The sequence below is a fragment of the Ciona robusta genome, chromosome 7 (genome assembly GCF_009617815.1).
Source record: "Ciona robusta chromosome 7, ASM961781v2".
NCBI classification, from domain to species: Eukaryota; Metazoa; Chordata; class Ascidiacea; order Phlebobranchia; family Cionidae; genus Ciona; species Ciona robusta.
Window position 1 is genome coordinate 3,230,682 of NC_143241.1, and position 12,670 is coordinate 3,243,351.

The following is a 12,670-nucleotide window of genomic DNA, read 5'->3' on the forward strand; positions in this document are numbered from 1 at the left end:
AATACATACTTCTATCAGTATCAGGTATTGAACCCGGTATCCTTTGGTTACAATACAACCACTAAGCGACAGCGTCAGACATATTAGCATTTTGTAATACAAAAAACACAGTTCTTCTGTTCCAATTTCTATAAAACGATCACCTACCTCATGCACGCTGTCAAGTGGCCAAAAAAAGTGATGCAACGATTAAGTCCACATCTTAATTCAACCTCTTCTTCCAGGAACGGTGTATTATTCCTCCATCCTCGGAGACATCTCTGCCAACATCCAGACGGATGACATCAGGAGAGGACACTACAAAGGAAAACTTTCAGACATTCTTAAATTCTTTAAGGTCTATGATGTAACTAAGGAAACACAAAGACAAGTAAGATAAAAACAAATTAAAGTTAATCTAAATGTAAATTATAGTAGGTACTAGGAAATAAGATCATTGGTCCCAAACTTTTGAAAATGCAGGGGTAGTACTAGTTAGATTCCCATGTAACAAATGTGGTTTCAATAAAGGCAGTGTAAATAAAAAATCTCAAAAAAATAATCACCTACAAAGTAACATACATGGTAACTCGTAAGCTGGCTCGAGGTGTTAAACCCGCGTTTTAACGACTGTCGTTTTCCGGCCACGTGAGGATAAAGTAAGTAACATTACATTCATTCAGTGTAGTAAAAAAGTAAATTTCCCCCCAGGTTTGGCTTCTATGTTTTAGGAAAGACACATTACACTAAGATAAATTAACTTTTAAATGTAAAACCAGGTGATAAAACACATGACATCACCCCTGTTATAAAAAATTCTATATCTAACATTACACGTATAGTTTTGCATTAATGTGGCTTGAGAGTAATATATCATTACCACGAATAAAAATATTGTAATTTTTCTAATGATCATCTTTTTTGTTGTGGACACGCCTCCGGGCACGCTCCAGACAAAGGCGCACTTGCATGCCGTATCCACCTGATCTGCGCAATGTGCCACAATCAGCGTGGTTCGCACTTGCAAGCCTTAGTAACATGATTTGCCCTGCGCAATGTGACGCAGTCAGCGTGGTTCATTATTAATTGTGAAGCTATGTAGTAATTTGTGTCACTATGTCGCAATTAAGTGCCCTATATATACGGATGTGCTCGCCTTAGTTTTCATTCGCTATTCAAGCGTTTCAATAAGTGGCGCAGCCAGAAAAAAAATAAAGGGGGAGGGGGTTTAATCAAAAAATTTTAAAAAAAATTGATTTTTTTTTTAAAGGGGGGGCTACGACCCCCGAAACCCCTGGCTGCGCAACTGGTTTCAATACAAACCCAAGAACGCAACATTTTTCTGCCTTTCAGGTCCTCAACTACTATTGCTACCTCTGGGATCGAACCCAGGGTGTAAGTCCTGACTACCTCCTCATCGGTCTTCCTCCTTCCATCCGGACCAGTGTGTGTCAGAGCATGTACGATCCCATGATCCGGGAGGCTTTCGGAGAAGGAGGAGCAGAGATCGACAAGGAAACGCAAGGATTCTTCCGACTCATGTCAACTCATATTCAACCAGCTCTCTACCTGAAACAAAGCATCATCTGCAGGTAATTGATTTAGAAAAAGGATATTAAAATGCTTGTGTAAAACTGTGCAAATTGTCAGCCATGCATTATTACAAAACTTTTAAAAAATTTATGTATATTTCCCATCAAAGTTACATATGTGGTAATTTGTAAGCAGGCACAAGGTGTATGAAACAAAAGACCCATGTTATAACGACTGGCATTTCCCCACAACGCAATAATAAATAGGTTTCATTCATTTATTAATCTTATATGACGTTTGTAAATCATTGTTCTCAAACTCCTGATGAAAATCAGTGCTTTCCAAAATGTACTCTCTTACTTAGAAGTAATATAAATCTTGTACAGACGGGATGACATAGGCGACGAGATGTTTTTCATCCAACGAGGAAACGTAGCGATCTTAGAAGATGATGATGAGACTGTGTGTAAGGTGCTTGGACCCGGACAACACTTTGGAGAGGTAAGTCCATATTAAACAATACACAAAATATAACTAAAATAGATTGAATATAAGTAATGCAACACACAGGTGTTGAAACAGATGTAGGAAACCTATGATTTGTGGGCCAGATGTAGCTCTTTTGATGACAGCATCAGGCTAAAAGATAAAACTAAGTTTGCATTTCTTAATTATAAGCAATATTAGCATGATCGTTTCGAATAAATTTTTTCTGTAATTTTGCATAACGTAATACACCATTATACCAATGTTATTTATAAAGAAAAAAATTAAATAAACTGATATTACGTCAAAACTAGCTCTTATTGTTTTTACTATGACATTACAATTAACCCAGGTTGCGTTGCTATTGGCAACCCCAAGAAGCCGAACAATCAAAGCGCTCACTAATTGTGATTTGAACGTGCTCAGTAAGAAAGACCTGGATGAGATTTTGGACAAATTTCCAAGATTCCGTGAACGTATGACTGCTATTGCTAAGGTGATTGAAATTTGGGGGTAAATTGATAATATACAAATTTTTCGGCTCTGTTTTTTGTTTTTTTCCTGCTGTGTCTTGCGACCTCACCCATATAGTATACAGTTACAATTTTATGGTAATTGTTTTAACTGATGGTAATTACTTCAACCCAGTGGTTAAAAATGCTATTAAACAATAAAAAAAACCTGCTAAATATAATCCCACTAAAAGTTACATGCATGGAAACTCGTAAGGGGGCATGGGGGTTATGATATAACAGCGATGTTATAACCACTGTCGTTTCCTGCCATGTGAGAATAAAAATTCATTTACATCCATCAAGCCAGTTTCAACATCAGTCTGAAAAATTATAACATTAGGCCTAAAAATCTATATATGCTTTATTAATCGACCAAATTTATTATTAGGACCGCAACCTTAAAGGCACTCGCTCACTCACATTCCAACAAAAGCCAAGCCAAGCTAGCATGACACGAGGCTCGTTATATGACCAACAAGGCAACAGATATGATGGAACTGATAAAAATAAGTTCACCAAGGTAGTTATTTCAAAATAAGCTGATTTTTTTTAGTTAACAAATTTAAGATATTTTTATTAAAATTTAAGTATATGCAACGTGTCTGTTTTAGTGTAAAATGTATAGTAGGGTGGGGAAGATGGAACACCTTATCGTTAAATTTTCTTTTCCCATTTAGTAAGTAAACAAAGAACTATTAAAGAATTATAAAACCTCATCCTTACGAGTCAAAACTTTCATAGATTGTTGTTAATTGTTTAAAACCAGTCAGAATATTTAGATAATATGTACTAAAGGTGTCCCGTCTTCCCCACCCTACTATATGTTATTGATGCCTTTTTTTGAAAACCAGGATGTTCTGTAGTCAATATGCTCATAAGTGCCATGATATCACCTTTAATTGCTGCAGTATTATTAATATACTTGTTTCTATGTACGCATACCCAGATAACCCATATAAGGTACCATTATCTATTCCATGGCATGCGCCTACCCTTTATATTCATTTTACTCTATGAGTGTTGTGTTGTATAAACAATATAATATTATTAAGGACAGTTTTTTTTGCACCATTGTCAGTTTTTTGAGACAGTTTTTTGCACCATTCATTCTTTTACACCTCAATTTTCAAAACATAACCTAATTTAGCAGCAGAACAGATTTTACTCACTATAATTTTGCTCGATCGTTTGTTAAAAGCTTGCTAATTTTTCCTTAACTTTTAATGCAGCTTTAAATTGTAATGCTTTATAAATACTAGTTTAAGAAAATATAATACTACTGATTTGGTAACAATATCATAAAATTTTCAACTTTAATTCAATGTTTTACATATAATGTATATGCTACAACTTTAAAGGTATTGGACAGAGAATCTACTTTTGCTCGAGTTTGGAACCACATCACCGTCGTCCTTGCCTTCTTATCTAGCTCTATGTGCATCTATCAAGCTGGGTTCTACAGTCATAACTCAACTTTTTATATCCTCGGATATATTGTGGATGTTTGGTAAGATTTAGGATTTTTAGCGATTTTGTGTGAAGGCACAGTTAGAGCGGCTGCATTTAGCCAAAAGGGGATGGGTTCAAGGCTCAACGCTGCCACTATTGTGGGCGTATGTGTCCTTGGGGAAAAACTTTACAGCAATTTGTTCAACTAAGTAGTCTATTATGCGGCGCCGGGGCATAGTGGTTAGCGCGTCTGCCTGTAACCCAGAGGTAATGGGTTCAAGGCTCAACGCTGCTACCATTGTGGGCGTATGTGTCTTTGGGCAAGACACTTAACGGCAATTGCTCCAACCCAGTGGTCACCAATGGGTTGTCTAAATTATCAGCCGCACATAACAAAAACCCCCAAAAAATTAATAATCACCCACAAAGTAACATACATGGTAACTCTAAGCTGGCATGAGGTGTTAAACCCGTGTGATAACCACTGTCATTTTCCGGCCACGCTAGGATAAAGTAAGTTACATTTATTCATACATTCAACATATATTAAAAATAAACAACAAACTCATAAAATAAAAATCCTCACGCACCTCATGCTCCAGGTTTGCGCTCGACATGGTCATGAACTTCCACATGAGTTTCTTCGACCAGTTCAGCACAAACATTGATGATCAAATGAAGATCCACACGCGGTACGCCAAATCATATCGGCGTTTCCTGCTGGACGCAGTGACCAACGCGCCCATCGACCTCCTTGCGCACATGATAGGCTCCAAAGTGGGCCTCCAGTTGGCTGTGCTCTCTTATGCCAGGTTAAACAGAGTCCTCAGGATGTACAAGGTCCATATGATCTTCAAAGAGTGGGAAAAAGACATCAGAAAAGAGTAAGATACTTTTTTACTCATTTTTTCTTCCATTAAAATTGCCCAAGATAAATATGCACAAGGTACTTCTTAAAATGTACAAATACATGAATTTATAGTTTTAGTAGTAAGTGCAGAACTGTATGGCCTTAAAAGTCTTAAAATTTGCATGAAAATATATTAAAGAGCCTCAGAAATATTCTAACGAGTATACAGACTAACTTTACTTTTGACGTAATCTATGTAGAATTAATTTAACACCCCATACACTTCTGTACGTACTATTAAAACTATAAAGTTTCATGTATATATAAAGAGATTATTCACGCGTTTAACGATTGTCATTCTCCTACTAATCCCCTTCTCTGTATTAATTCTGGTCTTTATTACTGTATTTAAAACAACAAATAAAAACTATGTTGTTTTATGTTCACTATTGATTTGGTGCGACGAAAACATAAAAAAATACAGAAAGTAGTACTTTTCTGTGATTTGTACGCTTTTTTTGCATAGACTGACGATGCCATTCAGGTGAAATATATTTCTCTAATACTACAATTGGTTGGACTTGATTTTTGTTGGTTACGTTTTCGTAACACCAGATCATTACTGTATTTCACTAAACAAAAATCGTTCAACTATATGTACATCAGATCAGGGTCAGATTTGGGAATTTATTAAAAATCAATCTGTTTACTATTAACGCCCAAAAAAAACTGATATTTCTTTACAGTGTATTAGTTATACGAATGTACAAGTTCCTCTTGTTCGTATGCTTTATATTTAATGCTGTTGGAAGCATCTGGTTTGCACTTGCTTGTCCCAACAGTCAATGCAAGGAAAATACATGGTCCTCATCTTCTGTTACAGGTACTATATGTTGTTTTTTATATAGTGTTACATACTACAAGGTTTTACACCTTAACCTTATGCCCACTGTCAAGTCAAGTTGCTAGTTATGGGAAATTATGTTTGATGTCTTATAAAACCGTGTCCAATTTTGTGGGGCACTTATTCTACATGGGTGAGGTCCTACAGCATGACACCCATAAAATCTAGGATTTACGCCAGAGTTGGCCTATTTTTCACCCAATTTTTAACTAAAATATAAAAAACACATAAAAAATGAATTTGTATGTAACGCAAAAAAATTAAAGTACGATTTTAAATACTTCTGGGTATATTGCTCACATAAGTATAAAATTTTTGCCGACATAAGCAAAAACAATATCACCTTGTTCAAAAAACTATTCCAGATTACAAAAATAAGCAAATCTTTGGCTTCAACTCCTTGCCATGGATAGATAGTATTTACTGGGCAGTTGCTACAATGACATCAACTGGGTATGGCGACATTAAACCAGAAAACCAGACCGAAATGGTGTACGCATGTTTTGTGATGGTACTTGGGAAACTGGTGATTGGTTATGTACTTGGCATGGTGGCTGCCACACTCGCTAATGATGAAAGCTTGAGAGTTTGGTACGAACAGAGCGTTTCGGTAAGTTCGTAGCATTTTTTGCTAGCTAGCTTTAATAATAAACAATAAAATTTAGATTGTTTTATTCAATTAAATAACTCTGTTATCTTGTTTTAATGATAAATAATATTATTTAGATTGTTTTAACTATTTAAATAACTCTGTTATATTTAAATAACTCTGAAAAGGTTTTTTTAATTTAATTTCTACTGATTTAAGGTAAAAAATTATTTCAAAATTAATAACCCAACCAAGTGTGCTGTGCAATTGCGGCCTAAATAGTTTAAACTTCCTTTTTTAGTTAACATTAATCTACCACTAAGCCATGCAGCATATACTAAATGCAGTAACAAATTCCATATGTGGAATATTTTGACACAATTGTTGCAGTCCGTGGCATAGTGGTTAGTACGCCTGCCTGTAACCCAGAGGTAATGGGTTTAAGGCTCATCGTTGCAACCATTGTGGGCGTATGTGTCTTTGGGCAAGACACTTAACGGCCATTGCTCCAACCCAGTGGTCACTAATGGGTTGTCTAAATTATCCGCCATACATAAAATTTGATAAAAAATACCAAAAAAATAATCCTCACAAAGTAACATACATGGTAACTCGTAAGCTGACACGAGGTGTTAAACCCGCATTATAACGACTGTCGGTTTCCGGCCACGCGAGGATAAAGTAAGTTACATTCATTCATTCAGTGACATGTGTCTGGGGCCCTGGGGTGATATGTTACTCTAACTTTTGGAAATTCCTATGTTTTAACAATATTTTTACACCTTGAATAGGTTGTTAGGTATCTGTGCACAGATAAAGTATATTGCATTCACCACCTTAATCTATGAAGTTCCCTATGTTTGACAACTATGAGTGAAACTGCATTTTAACTAGGTTCTCCCAGATTTTCCCATAAAAAAAATTATAAAACGTGTTGCTTATCACTATCAGTTATCACAGAATTAATAATAAACTAACATCTTAATTTAAAAGGCTGTGAAGAGCTACATGATAGACCTGAAGTTCGACAAGGAGTTATACAACCATGTGATCCAGTATTATGATTATATGTGGATGAAGAACCAAGGTGTTAATGTTATGGACTTATTTCCTGATCTAACTTTCAGGTACAAGTTATTTTTGCTGACATAAGCAAAAATTAGTTTTAATCTATGCTACTGTAATTAAACTAACAAATAGAAGTTACTGTTATATGTTTTGATTCGGTCTGATTTTAAGTTACCTATACCCTTTTTGTATGGTAACTATTATGTGCGTTAGTACTGGTATATTTACGCGCATGTACAAAGTTAGCATGCATAACGTCATACCCGTGTTGTATATGGACAGTTTCACTTTTAAGAGCCTAATCTTTAATTTTTTGGGTGTTTAAAAAGTTATAGACAGTTTCACTTTTAAGAGCCTAATCTTTTTGGGGAATTATTTTTACAGTTTTTAGTTGGTTATAGTACAATAAAGTATCAGAAGTTATTGACATGATTTACAATATTGCGCTAAAATAAGCTAATTCAATTTTGATACGGGCTCATAAACCGATGACCATAGAAAATAACGTCGTTGGCGATTTACCAAATTACCACTTGACGCATAAATATTTTAGCATGCAAAAAGGTTTAGTTAAACAATTAAAAAATACCATTTCGACAGTTTTTATTAAAAAAGTTGTCAGACAAACTGCTATATATTAAAACTAAACATAATTTATATTTTGACTTTTTAAATATTTATAACTAACTTTGTACTTTCAGCTTAAGAGCTGACATCTACACCCAGATATGCAGGAACATGGTTGATAGCATTGAACTGTTCGAAGGTTGCCCAGAAAACTTCTTACGTCATCTTTGTATGGTGATGAATCCAACTGCTTTCATGCCAGGGGATTACATCTGTTTACAGGTTTATATTATATAAAGCTAATACATAAGGCTAGTAACCTTTTGATGTCAATTCCTTTCTCTTTTATTTCTCTTTTTTACTTGTGTAAGAGCAAACCAGCCAACCCAAAGTTATATGCCAATGTACCATGACTCATTCCATGTATAGTGCACCCTGGGTGTCGGAGTAATTGACCAACTGTCCATCGCCGTGACAAAGTGGTTAACACACCTGCCTGTAACCCAGAGTTAATGGGTTCAAGGCTCGTCGCTGCTACCATTGTGGTCATATGTGTCCTTGGAAAAGACAGTTAACGGCAATTGCTCCAACCCAGTGGTGACTAATGGATTGTCCAAATTATCAGCCATACATGAAAAAAAAAATCCCCTAAAAAAAATAATCACCTACAAAGTAACATACATGGTAACTCGTAAGCTGGCACTAGGTGTATGAACACCCATGTTGTAACGACTGTCGTTTTCCGGCCGCACGAGGATAAAGTAAGTTACATTCATTCAACTTTGGCCTAAATCTCTTTTCCCATGGTGTACCCTGCTGCAGAACCTCACCCACGCAAAATAAAATATACACGTGGTAACTCGTTTAGTATGCACAAAGTGTATGCAACAGAACACATGCGTTATAACAACTGTTATTGCCCCACCACACATAAATATGTCTGACTTATCTGTCACACATTTAAACTGATGCATTTTGTCTATAGTGTTTTTATAACAACTGTTGTTGCCCCCCACATAAATAAGTCATATTCATAATACCTTCTATGATAACTGAATGCTGATGTTAATCAGGGCGACATCCGATGTGAGATGTACGTCATCCACCATGGAGTAGCTGAAGCAATGAAAGTGGAGAATGGAAAGAAGATCCCGATCCGCCTCGTGATGGAGGGAGAGCACTTCCTTTGTGAGAGCATCCTCTGCAAGGTGATTTTATCAAAAAAGTTTTAAAAACAAACTTACAACGGGCAAAAAATGCCTTTTTTATCATTTCCTAAAAAAGTGCCACTTTTATTATAACCAAAATAAGAAGGTTTTTATTATATTACGGTGGGGGAAGATAGGACACCTTTTCATTCTATTTTGTCGTCTCATTTGGTAGTAAACAAAGAACATTCAAAGAATTATAAAACTGTATCCTCACTTCCATGGACCGTTATTAATTGTTTAAAAAAGGATCAGATAGTAAAAAAATTTGCTAAAGGTGTCCCATCTTCCCCCATCCTACTATATAACCAAAATAATGGCATTTTTATTTACCATAAATGACATGTTTACTTGAAAATACCCCTTGACCCCCTGCAGACACGAAGACCTTGTTCACTACGAGCTCGTACATACGTTGATGTCTTCAGTATGACTTTGGAAGGTTTACAGAGTGTGTTGAGTTACCACCCAGCTGTACGTCCAATTATTCTTGCAAACGCACGTCGTCTTTACCCGGAAGTAAAGTTATAAGCGCCATGAGAATAATATGTTTGTTTAATTTCGTTTTCTTTCGTTATTTAGTGTTTTTAAAGTTAACAAATTCCCTGCTAATACATTACACTGTATTTAAAGCTAAAAATCCCTGTGAAACTGTATATTGCTTTATTGCAAGTTTTTTTAATTTTTTTTTACTCTAGTTAAAAGACTACAAAGTTGTACATTCTTGCGCACAAGAAATATATATTACATGTTATGTTACGGATGTCTGCTGCTGCACTGTTAGAGTTGTCTTGTCCAAGGTCACATAGGCCTACAATGGTAGCAGCGATGAGTCTTGAATCCATTACCTATGGGTTAGAGGCAGGCGCGCTTAACAACTAAGCTACAGCGCCCGATAAAATGATTCCTGGAAGGCAAAATACATTTATTTAAACTGCTTGTAACTCTGTAAAAGCTGAGCAAATTATAACGAGCTGAAACTGCCGGAGTTCTACTAAAACCAATCAGGAACTATCAGTAAACCAATTAAAATATCCCGATAACCTGCAGCTGGAAGAATTTGCCTCTTGGTTTATAGCTCTTGGTTTATAGCTTTATGCAATATAAGTATAGTACTTGCTTTTCGACGATGGTACTTTCTCGCGTGGGGATTTTTTATTGGACACGTCCGTAAGACATTTAAACCAGAGTCGTATAAACACCGAGTAGTCCAACTGCCGTCTATGTGTGTCCAAAATAGAGCAAAAGTGGTGACTTTGACAATGGGTATAACGAACTTGTTAAGTTTTGTTTGTGTTTTCCTATTGTGGGAAGGTGTAAAACAGCTTCTATTTACCTTACCAAACATTTTTTAGAAAAAATGTATAAATTTAGCCGCATTAAATGACTAAAATGTCGCAAATCAACCGCTTCTAATTCTAATTTTTGACTTTTTTTGACACAGAAAACAAATAACACATGTTTTTTACATTTTTCAACCTTTAAATTTGTTTTTAGGCCCAAGTTTTTCTGTAATTTACCGAAAAACATACATTTTCCCTATACCTACTGTGTTATTTTGGACCCAAATTGCCGTTCAATTTGTGTTTTACGTAACAATGGGTTGGACTACTCGGTATTTCTATGGCTCTGATTTAAACGAGTTAAAATATTTAATAAAACTATGCCCTTGCGCAGGTAAGTCAAATTATATTTGAGTGTCTTAACAGTTATTTGGTTGATAATAATAATCGCAGAAAGTATGTGAACTACACAAAAATCAATGTTTTGCGTTTTTTCGGTGACATTGTTGTTTCACACATATAGTGGGATGGGGGAAGATGGGACACCACTTTATTCTATTTTCTCGTCCCATTTGGTAGTAAACATATACAATTCAAAGAAATATAAAACTACGACTTACATACCGTTGTTAATTGTTTCAAACATGATCAGGATATTGGATATTATGTGCTAAAGTATCCCATCTGCACGCTAGGCTGGTTAGAGGGAGATTTTTTGAATGTGTGCAATTTAACAAAGTACCATGTGCTATTTCATATATAGGTGAAGTTTTATTCACGCCATGAAACCAGAGTTAATGTCTGAATTGGCTTATTACCCCTATACCTAAATTGGGACAACCTAAATTGGTGACCACTGGGTAGGAGCAATGTCCGTGTTTTGCCAAGAACATATATAGCTATCAGTATCGAGCTTCGAATCTGGTAACTTTCGGTTACAACTAGCGTCTGACCACTGGGTCACAGTATGTGCATATATAGGCAATAGCAGAGTCCGTATATAAACATGTTTATAAACATGTTTATATACGGACTCTGGGCAATAGGACATTAAATGTCTAATTAATCACGTTCACAAATAACACTCGGCAGCCTAAACTGGTGCTAAGATTCGGGGAACAAGGCGCTGCGTTAAATTAATAATTAATCACTGATGGTGGTAACATCAGTCATACATTAGTCCATTTTGATTACCTTAGTGTTGTGGGGAAAAGGCAGACACGGGGCCGGAAAATCGGCTTTGCGTGCAATCGATGGTGAATATCCTAGGATGCCTGTCGAGAGTTTATTTGGTTTTTCCAGCTGGTATTTCAATTCCGCTGTCGCTGGTGCGGGGCCGCGAGGGAAACGGCAAATGTCGCTGAATGCTGGTGTTGCCATGAAGCTGTCGCGTATTCGTATAACGCAAATGCTAAACCTATATTTCTGAATGCATAAATAATTAGTAAACACATTTCATTACATATATATACAATGAGATGGGGGAAGATGGGAAGCTTTTTAGCTCTATTTTCTCGTCCCATTTAGTAGTAAACGATGAACATTTAAAGAATTATAAAAGTGTATCCCTACGACTCCCATAGGCCGTTGTTAATTGTTTAAAAAACGATCAGGATATTTAGATATTATGTGCTAAACGTGTCCCATCTTCCTCCACCCTACTATATATAAATATATATATATATATATATATATATAGGGGGAGGGAAGCACCCTAAGCACATACTGTCCCATACTTTTTTGGACGGTAAGAACATTTTTCGTTTATTAGTAACTGTGACCCTTAAAAAATAAATCACCACACTAAATTTATTAACAGTTGTTTAAAACTTATAAAGGGCAATTAAATTATCAAAATACAGTACATTGGTCTACTTGTAAGGTGATACAAATCGCTAGATTTATTATTACTTTTAATTATAAAATTAAAAAAAAATGTTGTGAAAAAAGGGAAATTGCAAAGTTTTTGTTTAGTCCGATTTTCGGTCGCAGCAAACACATTCACCGGCTACGACGCAAGCCCTGGAGCGAAACTCTCGATTTAATTTAAGAAGATTGATTTATTGATCCCAGAGTCTATGTACCGCCGTAACCAGCGGTTGGGACGCGAAGAAAATCTTAAACAACTTAATGTAACCGTGGATAAATCTGAAACACAAAAGCCGCAAAGCTAATACAGGAAATTTACTTTATCCGCAGGGGTTTATGGGTTAAAGGGCAAGGTCCGATCGTCACCTGA

The 12,670-nt window shown here is 35.9% G+C and overlaps 1 protein-coding gene and 1 long non-coding RNA gene across 2 annotated transcripts in view; one reads left to right on the forward strand and one right to left on the reverse strand.

Annotated features, from left to right (window-relative positions):
• LOC149733804 (uncharacterized) overlaps nt 1-9,907 on the forward strand; it is a 27,488-nt gene extending 17,581 nt beyond the window's left edge. The window contains exons 25-37 of the mRNA XM_089882048.1: nt 225-370; nt 1,333-1,571; nt 1,899-2,013; nt 2,351-2,494; nt 2,902-3,033; nt 3,872-4,020; nt 4,565-4,846; nt 5,559-5,695; nt 6,082-6,326; nt 7,299-7,432; nt 8,075-8,222; nt 9,014-9,148; nt 9,527-9,907. Coding sequence (XP_089738174.1) covers nt 225-370; nt 1,333-1,571; nt 1,899-2,013; nt 2,351-2,494; nt 2,902-3,033; nt 3,872-4,020; nt 4,565-4,846; nt 5,559-5,695; nt 6,082-6,326; nt 7,299-7,432; nt 8,075-8,222; nt 9,014-9,148; nt 9,527-9,679 — 2,159 coding nt within the window. The 3' untranslated portion in view covers nt 9,680-9,907. The remainder of the gene's footprint in view (nt 1-224; nt 371-1,332; nt 1,572-1,898; nt 2,014-2,350; nt 2,495-2,901; nt 3,034-3,871; nt 4,021-4,564; nt 4,847-5,558; nt 5,696-6,081; nt 6,327-7,298; nt 7,433-8,074; nt 8,223-9,013; nt 9,149-9,526) is intronic.
• LOC149733805 (uncharacterized) overlaps nt 1-12,670 on the reverse strand; it is a 37,440-nt gene that overhangs the window by 8,640 nt on the left and 16,130 nt on the right. The window contains exons 6-12 of the long non-coding RNA XR_016385288.1: nt 9,482-11,856; nt 8,981-9,141; nt 8,062-8,212; nt 4,553-4,813; nt 1,873-2,003; nt 1,390-1,548; nt 148-297 (exon numbers count right to left, since the gene is read on the reverse strand). This is a non-coding gene — a long non-coding RNA (uncharacterized LOC149733805). The remainder of the gene's footprint in view (nt 1-147; nt 298-1,389; nt 1,549-1,872; nt 2,004-4,552; nt 4,814-8,061; nt 8,213-8,980; nt 9,142-9,481; nt 11,857-12,670) is intronic.